The sequence below is a fragment of the Indicator indicator genome, chromosome 23, assembly GCF_027791375.1.
Source record: "Indicator indicator isolate 239-I01 chromosome 23, UM_Iind_1.1, whole genome shotgun sequence".
NCBI classification, from domain to species: domain Eukaryota; kingdom Metazoa; phylum Chordata; class Aves; order Piciformes; family Indicatoridae; genus Indicator; species Indicator indicator.
Window position 1 is genome coordinate 17,721,490 of NC_072032.1, and position 12,727 is coordinate 17,734,216.

General features: G+C 37.0%; 1 protein-coding gene across 2 annotated transcripts in view; it reads left to right on the plus strand.

Annotated features, from left to right (window-relative positions):
- FBXL5 (F-box and leucine rich repeat protein 5) overlaps positions 1-12,727 on the plus strand; it is a 33,416-nt gene that overhangs the window by 4,025 nt on the left and 16,664 nt on the right. Inside the window, exons 2-4 of one of the 2 annotated variants that reach the window (XM_054391392.1) lie at positions 8,034-8,249; positions 10,017-10,112; positions 10,892-11,075. In XM_054391392.1, the coding sequence (XP_054247367.1) occupies positions 8,034-8,249; positions 10,017-10,112; positions 10,892-11,075 (496 nt within the window). The remainder of the gene's footprint in view (positions 1-8,033; positions 8,250-10,016; positions 10,113-10,891; positions 11,076-12,727) is intronic. The other variant, XM_054391390.1, reaches the window with a different exon arrangement.

Here is a 12,727-nt window from a genome sequence, read left to right on the forward strand (position 1 = left end):
TTGATGGAGAAGGTCTTTCTTCTGTTTGCAGGACTTCAGTCTTCTGTGATCTCACTGCAGAGATCTTTTGAGGAAAGGTTATTTCTCATGGTTTAATAATTACTTTGGCTAGTTCTTCCAGGAAATTTGGATCAATTTTGTCATGTTCTGCTGACTTGAATGCATTGAACTTGTATAAATATTTAACTAGTATTTTTCTAACCTACACTTCTGACACCTTGTTAAAAGTTGCCATAAATATTTTCCTAGTTTCCTCATGAAGACTTGCACAAAGGCGACATTTAATTTTACTGCTGTCATCTCTGCCTTACCTGTTACACAGCTGACAAAGTATTCCTTTTCTTATCTAGGTATATATAGACTTCTGTGTTTTCTGTCCTCCTTGTTTGAAGTCTAAATGCTGTTCTGTTCTACTTATCTGCAGTGATAAGTTCTTGATTATTTTATTAGGATTCTTTTCAAAACTTCCATGTAGCTTAGAAGTTCATCTCTTTGTTTCCTAATAATTGTTTCTTTTGATAACTTGATTTCTCTTTAACCCTTCTTTCTGTTTCAGTAGCCTTCTATTACGCTTCAGTTGTTTCTCATCCCTGAAGGCTTTGCCCTCTGTTGAAGAGAATGAATTGATTTCATGTGTTAAATTTGTGATGTTCTTACAATAAGGATATTGTAGATGAACCATTTTAGGAGTGAAAAATACTCCTGAATCAAGCTGAATTGATGCTGTAAAGCATTGGGCAGGGAATGACATAACCACATCATGATTACAATTTTTGTGGCAGCAAGGTGTTCTGAAATCTGAAAAACTATACAAATTATCAGTGTTCTGACTTCCTCTTTCAAAGTCAAGTATTTCTTGCTCAATGTCCTTGAGAACAGAAAATGATTGTTCTGTGAATATAATTCTAATCAACAAACATTGCCGAAGTTTTAGTTGTAGTTTTGAAATAATTTTTCACCATTTCAGTACTCTGCTGTTCATTTTCTACTGCTGCTTCAAATGTGTGTGTGAGTTGATTTGGAAATCCATGGTATTTGGTTATTAGCAGTTAATGTTCTGTATCATTGAGCACTTATGTTCACCTGTGTTTAGAATGAATAAGCAGCTGCTTAGGATGCTTAGTGTTAATAAATCCACAAACTATGGACTATGCAGGCAGAAGATGGAAAGAAATTCTTTCATTCTTGATGGAAGGAAATTAATCCTCCTCATTAGCATCCAGAAGTAGATGAGCAATTTTTTATTCATGCCTCTATGTCATCATAGACTCTACCAGCTGTCTTTCCATATACTTACTGGGAAATCGCAGCTTGGAATTAATTTTTCATGCAGAAGATTATTTTGAAAATGAATCTGAAAGTGACAATGTGCTTTAAATATATATATTTTTAAAGCAAATGTGTGTTAAGTAATGTGTCAGAGGAGGTCTGAAATAGGGGACAACAGTGATGAAACATGTTTGGAGTTGAAGTGGGGCTCCTCAGACCTGCATAGCAATTTTGCATCATATTTTCAGGACACTTTTACCTCCTCTTGCCACCTCAAAGCTTCTGTTTCTGTATTTTTTGTTTAGCAGAACACCTGTTTTCTTCTTACATATCATGTGCTTCACCCTTTTGTCTTTCTCTTTTGGATATTTACTTACACCACAGTAGTACATTTTTTTTTTCCCCATGTAGTTTCTTTGCACCATTTTTTTTTCTCTTGAATTGTAAGAAAAAAAGTTTTCTGTTCACCCCTTTGCATATTGCTCTGTTCTTTTGTCTTTTCCTCCAGCTATTCTGGAGAGCAGCAATAACCCACCTTTTGCCCTTCTCTCCTTTAAGCAGTAACAGGTTTTTTTTTTTTCTCCTACGCTATGGTGCATACACACACAAAACCCCCCAAAAACACCAATCCCAAAACATAACAGAAACCCAAACAAACAGAAAAGCCAACAGCACACTGCCCCCCCTGCCCCCACCAAACCAACCAAACAAGAGAATCTGAGGTCTTCTAGAAAGCTGTATGCTGTAATTAGTTTGTATTGGTGTTCATACAGATTTTATGCAGCTCTCTAGAGTGCAAGCTGTACTTCTTGAGACACTTGCCTTTGTATTTGTTTTTGCAGGTAGTGCCCAAGATCAATTAAGACAGAGTGACAATTTTTTTCCAGTGCCCACCTTCGATTGTGTTGGGAAATTGCAGTGAGGCTGGTGCAGGGGAGCAAAGGCTTTTTTGCCATGTTTATAGTCTGTGAGTTACTGCAGTGGGAGAGAAGAGAGGAGCTTTGAGTGCTGTTATTTTATTCTTGGGACTTTGAATGTATCCTCACAGAGGGACAAATGCCAGCTCTTAGGAACCTATTTCTTTGAGTATATAAGACAGGAAGGAAGTTTGCTATGGCATCTGAAATGTGCATGAGAAATGCTGTGACAGGCCCCTATGTAACAGCACCATTGCAAATGTTCGTTGTGCTTTCATTTGAGGCGCTTGTCCTTTTTTGTAATTACTAAATTTTTCTTTGATTCGTTTTTTGGTTCATCTCTGCAGACCTGGTGATAGCCTGTGTGTCTCTTTGTCCCTGGCAGACTTCTACTTGTGGAAACCGTATGGTGGAGGAGGCTTAGCTGATTTTAGCTGGTGCTTTCTGAGCTGTGGTTCCTGCTCTTGTCCCTAGCAGGGTCTGATACTTGTAGCAATTGCATCACTGCAAATCTTGCTTCAGTCAGTCCCACATGGTTATTTATATCCTTGTGAAAAGGCCTTCCTCGTTTGAAAACTGATCTGCAGGTGTTTGGTGCAAGGGAATGATATGAAAGATACCAATAAAACCAAAAATGAAGCAGTTTGTTTCTACCTCTGCTGTGCTCTTATTCTTGACATTTATCAGTTTAACCTTAGCCTTTCAAAACTGAGAGCACAAGATATTACCAGCTCTGTTGCCTGTGCTTTTTGAAAAATAAAATAATGTTGTCTGCCTTAAACACTATATTAACTGAAAGATTATTCTTTGACTTTTGGCTGTTGGGTGAGGTGTTTTGTTTGGGGTTTTTTTTTTTTTTGTTGTTGATGGTTTTGTTTTGTTTTCACATTTTGAAAGACTATTTCAAGATCTTAGTTAAGATGCAAAATAACTGAGGTTACATAGAGGACAGGATTTTATAGAGACAGACAAATGGGTATTTGAAAGTTTTGAATTTCTGGTTGAGCTCTGCCAGATCCTGTCCTGCCTGCCTTACTGATTACTCTTATTTTGGGTTGACCTGGAGCCAAGAAAAGCACCCAGGATAGAAAGCCGGTGTTACTGCTCTGATGCAAGGTTTCAATCATTGGACTAACTGGAGTGTGTGAAGTACCTTACCTAATTCTCTCACCTTGCATACCTCTGCATAGAGACATTGGTTTGACAGTGCAGTCATCCTTTCTGCTAAGCTATCGTGGCACTGTAGTTCAGTTGTGGACAGTATAAACAAATGATTGTTATGGATTCCTTAGTAAGACATTGCATGTAAGTGGGTGCAGGCTGGCTGTGCAGCTAGTGCACTGACGAGGTGAGAAAATGAGCTCTCTTCTCACGGCATCAGTACTCCGGATGGGTTCATCATGCTGTTGGTTCTGTTTTGTGTTTTGTTTTTCTCTCTCCCTGGTGCTATTCTGTTCTAAAGATGATTGTGGGTTTTGGTGGTTTGATTTTTTTGTTGTTGTTGTTCGTAGTGGTGTGTGGTGGGGTTTTATTTTGTTTTAATCAGTGGTCTGCCAGCCCCTTAATGAAAAGTATTTTACTCTTCCTTAAAATGAATTTTAAATATGTAAACTAGGGGTCGAAATCTAGAGGAAATTTTTAGTGTTGGTGGTGGTGGTTCAGAAGTTACAGTTGCTGATGGGGAAACTGAAATAAAGCAGTTTGTGAATTTGTAGCTGCTTTTAAACTTGTTTAACCTGAATTATTTCATTTTATATTTTGTAATCTTTGAGCAAAGAAATGTTTCCTTTCCTGTTCCAATTTCTCATACCTCTGTTGTTGTCTGTTGTTGGCAGTAGAGAGATACTCCTAACTAAGAAAGTTAGCACGCAGCACAGACTTTACTTACTGTTGTGCTGGTCTGATAAAAGTACTTCTTTTTCTTTATTCCTGTTTACTACTTTCCCCTTGTTAATAGCATGTTTTTAAGGAAGAAGCAAACTTTTCTACTCACTACATACATTTTTTGGCATAGATATTATGAAATAGCTGCTTCAATTTACTCACTGTAAACTAGACTTTCTGGAAAATTAATTCTCTTCCTATAGAAAGACATTTTCCCATATTGACATGGATGTAAAACACTTCCAGAAAACAAATAATACTGTATTTTGTTCAGTGATTTAATTGATATGAAGTCAGTCTTGATCTTTCTTACTTATTCACATCATTTTGGATAGAAATATCTGTCTTCAACTGACAGAAAGTTTCAGAAATGTGTGTGTATATATAAACACTTTTGTTTTTCTTATGGAAGCACAAAAGCCACAAAGGAGATGCAAGAGCTAACTGGAGATTTACTCTTCACTTGGGCATCATGAACGTGAAGCAGTTATAAATAGCAATTGCTGTTAATCCTGCTGGTATTGCCATATTGCTCTTAAAGCACAAAGAATAAAATAATAGCTCACAGTAAGGAAGGATGTTTTGTTTTCTACATCTCTCTATGTTCATCTTGATCATGTTAATGGCTCTGAAGTACAGTGGAGCTGGGCACTTGCCTAAAATTTGTATATAATTGTCTGAGGTACTAAGATGAGTTTTTCTCAGTCGTAGCTATTCTCTAATTGCAGAATTTGAAGTTTTGAAGATATCCATCAAGTGGTTTCTTAATTCAAAAGTACTATTCTTTCGTGCAAAGGAGTGATGGAAACAATTGGACTTGGATTAATAGCAGTGAACTTCTTAATAATCCTACTACTAGTTTACATATTTCTTTCAACTATGACAAAAAAATCATTATTTCAGTCTTGATTTCAAGTATTGTCTGCTACAGACTCCCTAAATTGGCCATTTAAGTGTGAAGAACTTTAGAACAAAAGTTTAGGGTTGGAATGACTATCTCCTTTTTACTTGAAATAGACGTACCTTCTGTGACCTTGACCTTGTGCTTTAGTTCACTGCTGGCACCACAGTGGCCCTTGGATTATTGACGTACCTTCCCTTGTTTACATGTCGCTTGGGTTTTTGTTTGGGTGGGGTTTTTTTGTTATGATAAGAGTTTAATAAAGTTAATGCTGACTTTAACACCTCCTGACTGCTTCTCTAGTATGCCTGCACCAGCCAAATGTCTCTGAAGTGTTTCAGACAGACTTTGCAGTGGCATTAACTGTTGTTTAGCCTGTTGCTCAGGCTGTGTGGATTATGTATAATTTTTCAGTTTCAGGAGACACCAGCACTGTTTCTCTTGTGGTGCTGCTCCTCCACTAGAGTTTGAATTCCAAACACAAGAAACAGTTGTGCTATAATTTAGAGTTAAGTGTAGTGTCTTAAAGTTCAGAAAGCTCCCAAGTATCTCTAAGTGCTGTGACAGTTGTATTGTAAACTGCACAGGGATCACACGGGCATGGTGCTTTATTTTTGATCAGTCAACAAATATCTTTAATGCAATTCATTTCCTCCCTCTTGCTGTTCTCTTAGGATTCCCCATATGATTATGGGGGATGGTTGTTTTCTTTTTGTGCTACTAAACCCTTGCACTAGGTTTCCTTCTGTAGAGCTGGTGAAAAGTGGACCTTGAAGTGGAGCAGCTGCTATCTGTTAATAATCTTGGTCCCCTGTCGTAAGACTTCATCAGTCCTAGTAATGAAATTACAGATCTGACTGAGTGACTTTGTTGCTAGGCTACCTGTCGTCTGCAAAGCCAGGTTTCCTCAGCTTTAGGTGACCTTTTTAATATACCAATTGCTGATTCAAGTACTGTCATTAAACTTCAATATCCTCTCCATAGTTCCTAATCTCTTCGATTATCTTCTGGAAGGCTGAGTAGCAGGGGTGAATATTTCATGTTGTAGTGGCTTCTATGACAGGGCATATATAATGGGAATTCTTACCTTGCATGCTCAAATGGATTCTTTATTCCTATGTAATGGATGATGATAGGTAGACATTTTGCTTACATGTACTGCATGTAAGGTGCAGTATGCAGGGCTGACTTGGCATTGTATAAGCACTTGGCAGATGTCCAGCCTGTTTCGGTTGCTTTGCTAGTAGTTGCCAGGAAGTGACAATGCAATGTCAGAGTGAATAAGTACATTTGTGGTGTTTTGTTTTTTTGAATGATAGAAGTTTTAGGTATATCTCAATTTATGGTTATTTTTGATGTGTGTATTATGTATGAACATATCTCAGATTCCCATTTCTAATAAACACCTTAGATTCAAGAATCTTTGTAAACTAAACCATTTCTGCATATTCCAGTGGCTTCTTTTCAGAATGAAAATATTTTTATTTTCAGAGTTCTTGCTCTTGTATTGTGCTGTAGGCTGTGATTCCTGAAGCTGCACACAGAATAAAATGTAATAGGAAAAATACTGTTTTTCCTCTGTTTTTTACACTCACCAAAGGAAAATGCAATTTCAGAATGTACTGTTGTTAATGGTGACTGTTTGTACACATGTGAAAATGGCACTAGAGTTTTGTTTTGTCTTTATTGTTTGCTCTCGGTCCATTGGAAACCTCTCAGAGATGGTATAGTTTGCAGGCACTTGGTGGCATGGTATACATGGGTTGCATTCCTTGTGGATGGTGCATCCCTAGAGGCAGGCCCTGGGGTCTGTTATAATGGCTTCTTATTAAGGGCTGAAATACAGATCTGGGAAGTGGCTTGACCTTTCAGTTACCTGCCCAGCTGAGGAGATTGCATCAATTTCTACCAGGAAGTCTTTCTACATTTATGTCAGGGTTTCACAAGATTGGGTTATGTTGCTTAAATAAAACTTTGATTTTACTGCGTTCTTAAGGCTAATCCTATAACTACATGGTTGTCTCAAGAATGATCTCCCTTGAAGAGGTTATCATGCTACTTTCCTGTTTTCTTAAGCTCTATTCATTCATGTGGAATGAGTTGCCTTCAGAATGTGTCTGATTAAATGCAGCACACTTTACCATATGAAATATTGCATGTACTATGCTTTGTTAAACTTCTGTAATTACCATTAGTTCCCTATAATACTGCTAAAACTTATAATTTCATCTTTTTTTTTTTTTTTTTTTTCTCCGGAGCCTGTGATGGGCCACTGGAAGTCAGAGGATTGTACAATTAAATCTGCTAATTTACACAAACCTCGTTCAGAAAGCACAACATTGTTGTAAAGTTGTTCTGTTAACTTATTTTTGAGGAGTTAACAGAATTGGAGCGTGAATGGCTTACTGTTTTAATGATCTATAAGAGGAAACATATACTGGAGTTTTTAGATCAAGTTTAAGGGCTTTTCTTAATTTTTTTAATAGAATTTATGTCAGTTCCTGTTAACAAATAACAAATGGCAGGTTAGTGCTGAAGGCTAAAATAATGTTGAATTCTGTGAATAAATTCAAAAGTCATATTAGTAAGTATATGGCATAAATGTTTCTTAAAATGAGGAATCAAACACCAATATTAATTCTGCCCACTTCTGGATGAAGGTGTATGAAATGAAATTTTAATGCATCAATTGCGTAAGTTACAGGAAAGCAGCTTCAAGTTGAGTAGACTAGTTTGTGTATTTCTGTCTGTGCACTTGAAGCTCTGATTTTTATGTGGTGCACTTGAAGTTTGGAATTGAAAGCATTCATTACTCTTAATTTTTCATGTCTTTGAAGTGATTGCTGGAATTACAAAAATCAATTGTTTGCCAGTTTTCTTTATAAAACTGAAACTTTTCAACTTTCCATTATTTACAACATAAGTTGTAAAGCAATGAATCACAGAACCCCAGTACTTGCTCTAAGGATTTAACTTGACCCTGAGGTGATTTTCACTGATTTTTAATTTTTTAAAAATTTTATTAAAAAAAAAAAGACCTTGTTCTTTTTTTTCCCTTCTAGCTTTCCAAGACCAACTTCTCCAACAACAATGATTTTCGGGCTCTTCTACAGTCTCTTTATGCCACCTTCAAGGAATTTAAAATGCATGAGCAGATTGAAAATGAGTGTATCATTGGTTTACTGCAGCAGCGTAGCCGGATGGTGTACAATGTGCACTCGGACAATAAACTGTCAGAGATGCTCAGCCTCTTTGAGAAGGGATTGAAGAATGTGAAGGTAAGTAGACCATAAGAAGGACTTGTGTCCTAGGGAAAACATATTGTGATTACCTGATAAAAATTGAGGCAAACTAATAAGAGTCTCTACAAATAAACTAAAGAGGAAGAAGAAATATTTGTGGGTTTGTGATAGCAGTTGTGAAAACTTCCCAGTCCAGAATACAAATTCTTTTATTACAGTTACTAAATTTCTAGTAAATTTTGTTTTTTTCAGAGGTGTATTTTGTGACAAGAGCTCATCACTGCATAATTGAAAGTGTTTTGAAGAGACAGTGTGGAAGTTACAAATATGATGACAGCTCTGCTAATTTGGCAAAACAGATTTTGACTACAGAAATAAGGTTTTTAATTTGTTAGGTGACCCTGAGTAGTTTTTTTGTGGCATATAGCATAGTATTATTGTCACAAACAGAGATGATTACTGAACTAAAAAAAAGACATTGTTCTGTTCTATTAGTGAGTCATGTACTCCTTCCAGTAATCTATTGCTCAGTAATGCTGTTAATGTTCTGGTACTGAAGAAACACTAAATGTTACTTCTCCAGCTGGCTTTTTCACAACTTGTTGTCATTCAGTTCTTCATTTCTTCTCCAGTAGAATCCTGCTTAAATTTTGCTATGTGTCTTTCCTCTGGGGTGCCTGACTCTGCTTCTTCCTGCACTTGAACAATAGTAATAATTCAGTAATAATTGGACATCACATTTTTTTTTACTACATAGTCCATGTTTTCAGTAAGAGAAATAATAAATATGCAGTTGATTGATTCTATTTGGCTATTTAAGGCCAGTTTTGACCTGGAAATCTTCCGTGATTTTTTTTTTTCCTCCTCTGTGCATTGGAACCTTAAAATTTGACTTCAGTCATCTCCATTAGTAAAATTAAAAATGAAGGAAAGTGGACAGTTCACAGTTGGCCTTATGTTAATCCTTCTCTGACAGAGTGCTAGTGGGATTCTGTTAAATGTGGAAAACCAGATTTCTTTAACTTTGTTTAGGTACTTTAAGTGGTTAACTCTTTTTAGGGTGTGGTTAGCTAAGTTAAACTGATGTTTTAAGCTTTTTTTCTGTAATAGAATTTCTTGATGTCGTAGGCAGTGTTTACTGTGGGAGCTATGAGGAACCCTCAGTATGTTGCAATTTACTGGGCAGACTCGGAACCAGATTCTTATTACAGGCGTAGTGAACGAGCTGATAGATGAGGTTGGATTACCTTTAACATTTAAAAGGCAGTTACATCTTTGAGAGTTCTTTCCATTTCCAAAGTAAGTATGTATAGAATGTGTGTGACTACAAATTCTGCCTATAATTTGGAAGCTAGAATTGTAGAGTAACTAATGTAAGATGTATGTAGGTAAAAAGGTGAAGTGAAATTGCTGTAGAATAATTTGTTGGCAAAACATGCAAATGCTTATATTAATCTGTTACTACTTTGAACTTTGAGTGAGACTGTGGATTGGCAGACTTCAGTCTTTGTTCCAAAGTAAAAATGTGATTAGACCAGGTTAATTCCTATCTGGTAGTAAAATAAATTGGAAGCAGGCAAGAAGGGAATACTTTGTTCTGCCTAGTAATAGGCCAGTTCAGACTGTCAGCTTGTCATCAAACTTTGTAAGTGAATGCATTCTTACCATGAATTGGAGCAAACATGCTACATGCATGGAGAAGACATAATGGGCTTTATTTTGAAGCACTGATTTATTTAACAGTTCAACCCTTGGATGAATGGACAAGATTGGATAATAGTTAAACCTTTGCTTTCTTCTCAGAATGAATATGAACAGCTAAACTATGCGAAACAGCTGAAGGAGAGGTTGGAAGCCTTTACCAGGGATTTCCTTCCTCATATGAAGGAAGAAGAGGAGGTAGGTAAAAATGTTCCTCAACTGTGCTGATCTCCCTTGGGATTTGGAATGACTGAACAGAGACAAAGGGATTGGAGGTTCAGTTTTTATTTTACAATTCTCTGTTTTTATTGGTATGCTGATTTGCATTCAGGACTGTGGTGTCATTGTTCTGCTCTTCTCTGACTGCAGAGGGATGCATTCTAAAACAGTGAATATACTGAAAATTTACAATGAAATTGTGGTCCCTAAAAAAATTGATAACAAAAAAAATCACTGAGGCCTGCATTTGTTTGCAGAAGGAAGTTATTTAAGGAGATGTATAGCAAAACTTAAAAGTGAGAGAGGTCTTGTAAACCAATGCTTCGTGACTCAAACTGACACTCCCAAACAGCCTCTGACCTATATTTGAAAGACAGACTAGTACTGCCAGTCTGGTGATTTATGGGTATCCAAAACCTGAGAAGCATCTTCTGGAGAGAGTAAATCTTCGAACTCTGTCTAAGAGAAATCCCTCTTCCATGTTTTTCTTCCTTGCCACTTTGCCTTCTGTGTGAGTACCTCACTAAGTTACATATTTTAAACAACTTTAGTCACTTCCCTTTTCTTCTGGGGAAAACAGTTCAACAGCTTGTCCAAGACTATGCAGTGATCCATTAGCAAGCAGAGGGCTAGAACTCAGAAATTCCATGATCTGTGCCTTAGGTTCACTTAATGTAGGACAGTGTATGGCCTGGGTAGTATTATTAATTCTGGTGCTGATGAAAATTGTTGTTTTTTAATTTTTTCATTCACTGTAGGTTTTCCAGCCAATGTTGATGGAATACTTTACTTATGAAGAATTGAAAGATATTAAGAAGAAAGTAATTGCACAGCACTGCTCGCAGAAGGAAGCTGGAGAATTCAGAGGTCTTAGTAAGTGGAATCAAGCAGAAGAGCTTCAGAAGGTCTTTAAGTATTCTGTGGATGAGAAGACAGATCAAGGTGAAGCACTGAAAGTAATTTTTAGACTGCAGTATTCATTTAAAAAGCCACACCAGTGACATACCTGAAGTTATGTACTGGCAGATAAAATAGTTTTTATAAAATAGGAATTGCTTCAGACCAGTTCTGAAAGTGCAGGAACTTTAGAGGCTTCTTGGCAGGTTGTAGTGTAGAGAGTACTTCCTCATTTACCAGTTTGCAACCTTCTTCCTCTCCCTTTCATCCTGTGGTAATATTTGATATAACAAACAGTCAGAAACGATAATTCTCATTTTGTAGATACATTGAAATTGTTTTTCTATTTGCAAATTTTGCATTTAATTATTTTTTTCAAGACTGCTTTGCAAGCTTTTCTGTTAATGGTTTAATAACAGAGAATAGTTAGCCAACGGACAATATATCAAAGTAACTCACTTTCCCCAGCTCTCCTACATAACTTCTCTGGGCCTTTTGGGAATCAGCAAGGAAGAAGCTGTGTGTGTGGAGTGATGTGAGGGAATGAATCTGTGCAGCATTTGAGTAGGTTGGATGAAATGTGTGTTCTTGGGGTGGATATTGAACTTGCGTTCATCTGTATATTGAATTTGTGTTCATCTGTACCTTTCTTGAGTAAATTGGTAACTACTGAAGTGCACTTCAAGCTTGTGCAGACATCAGCCTGACTGTGACTGTTGATGCAACCGGAGTTGTCTGTGGTTACAGTTTCCACTTGTAACTAATAAAGAAGAGTTGATGCCCCAAAGAAGGGAAATTAGTGTACCAAAAGTGTAACACTGGGGTGTGAGACTGGTACGTGTAGCAAGCCCCCATGAACTGACTTTGTGGTGTGGATGAGATGTGGTGCTCTAATTAGAAAAACTTAAGAAACTACTCTGTAAAAGATGTGTTTTAATGAATCTTGACTTCTCTTAACTACTGAATTGGTCATTTTCTGCCCTCCAGGTGAAGCCTTCAGAAAAGATCATGGTCCATGGTGTGAAATACTATTGAGTCTGAACAGATGTGACAGAAGTAGCCTTGTGACATTGCTTGCTGTTAAGTCTAGCTGGAATAGCAGTTTTGGGACAGAAGTAATTCTGAAGTGGTTGTGCTAGACTTTAGGGAGAAGGAAGTGTGTGTCTGGCAGCCAGTTTTTAAGAACAGAAGAAAATGCCACAGCTTGCAGTTCTGTGCTGTTTTAGCTGCATTTTAGTGTGAAATTCTCTATAGTGTACCTGCAGCAACTTGCCAGGTGTACAAATAAACATTAACATCGACTCATCAAGGGAAAATGTATTTAATTATTTTTTGAAGTAGCAATAGTGAACGAGGTACAGTTCACATTATGCTCACTTTGGAAGCCTCTTTGCAAAAGGAAACCTGATGCTTGTCTTGCTGTAAAGTCTTTTCATAACTTCAGAAGTTATGACAAGTTATCCCTACTAATCTGTGAAACGTAATTTTAAGGGCCCTTGAAAGCTCTTTCGGAGAGATTTTTTTTTCTCAGGTAATTTGTCCTTAGACAAAGCATTAAAAATTCTCTTCAAACAGCAAAACCCAAAGCACTGAATTTGTTATTTTATCTAGTTTGCAGCTGTCTGTACTATGGCAGTAAGGGAGAGCTATTTGAGATGGTTCATTGGTACATTGAAGTATTAATTGGGTGGTCAAAT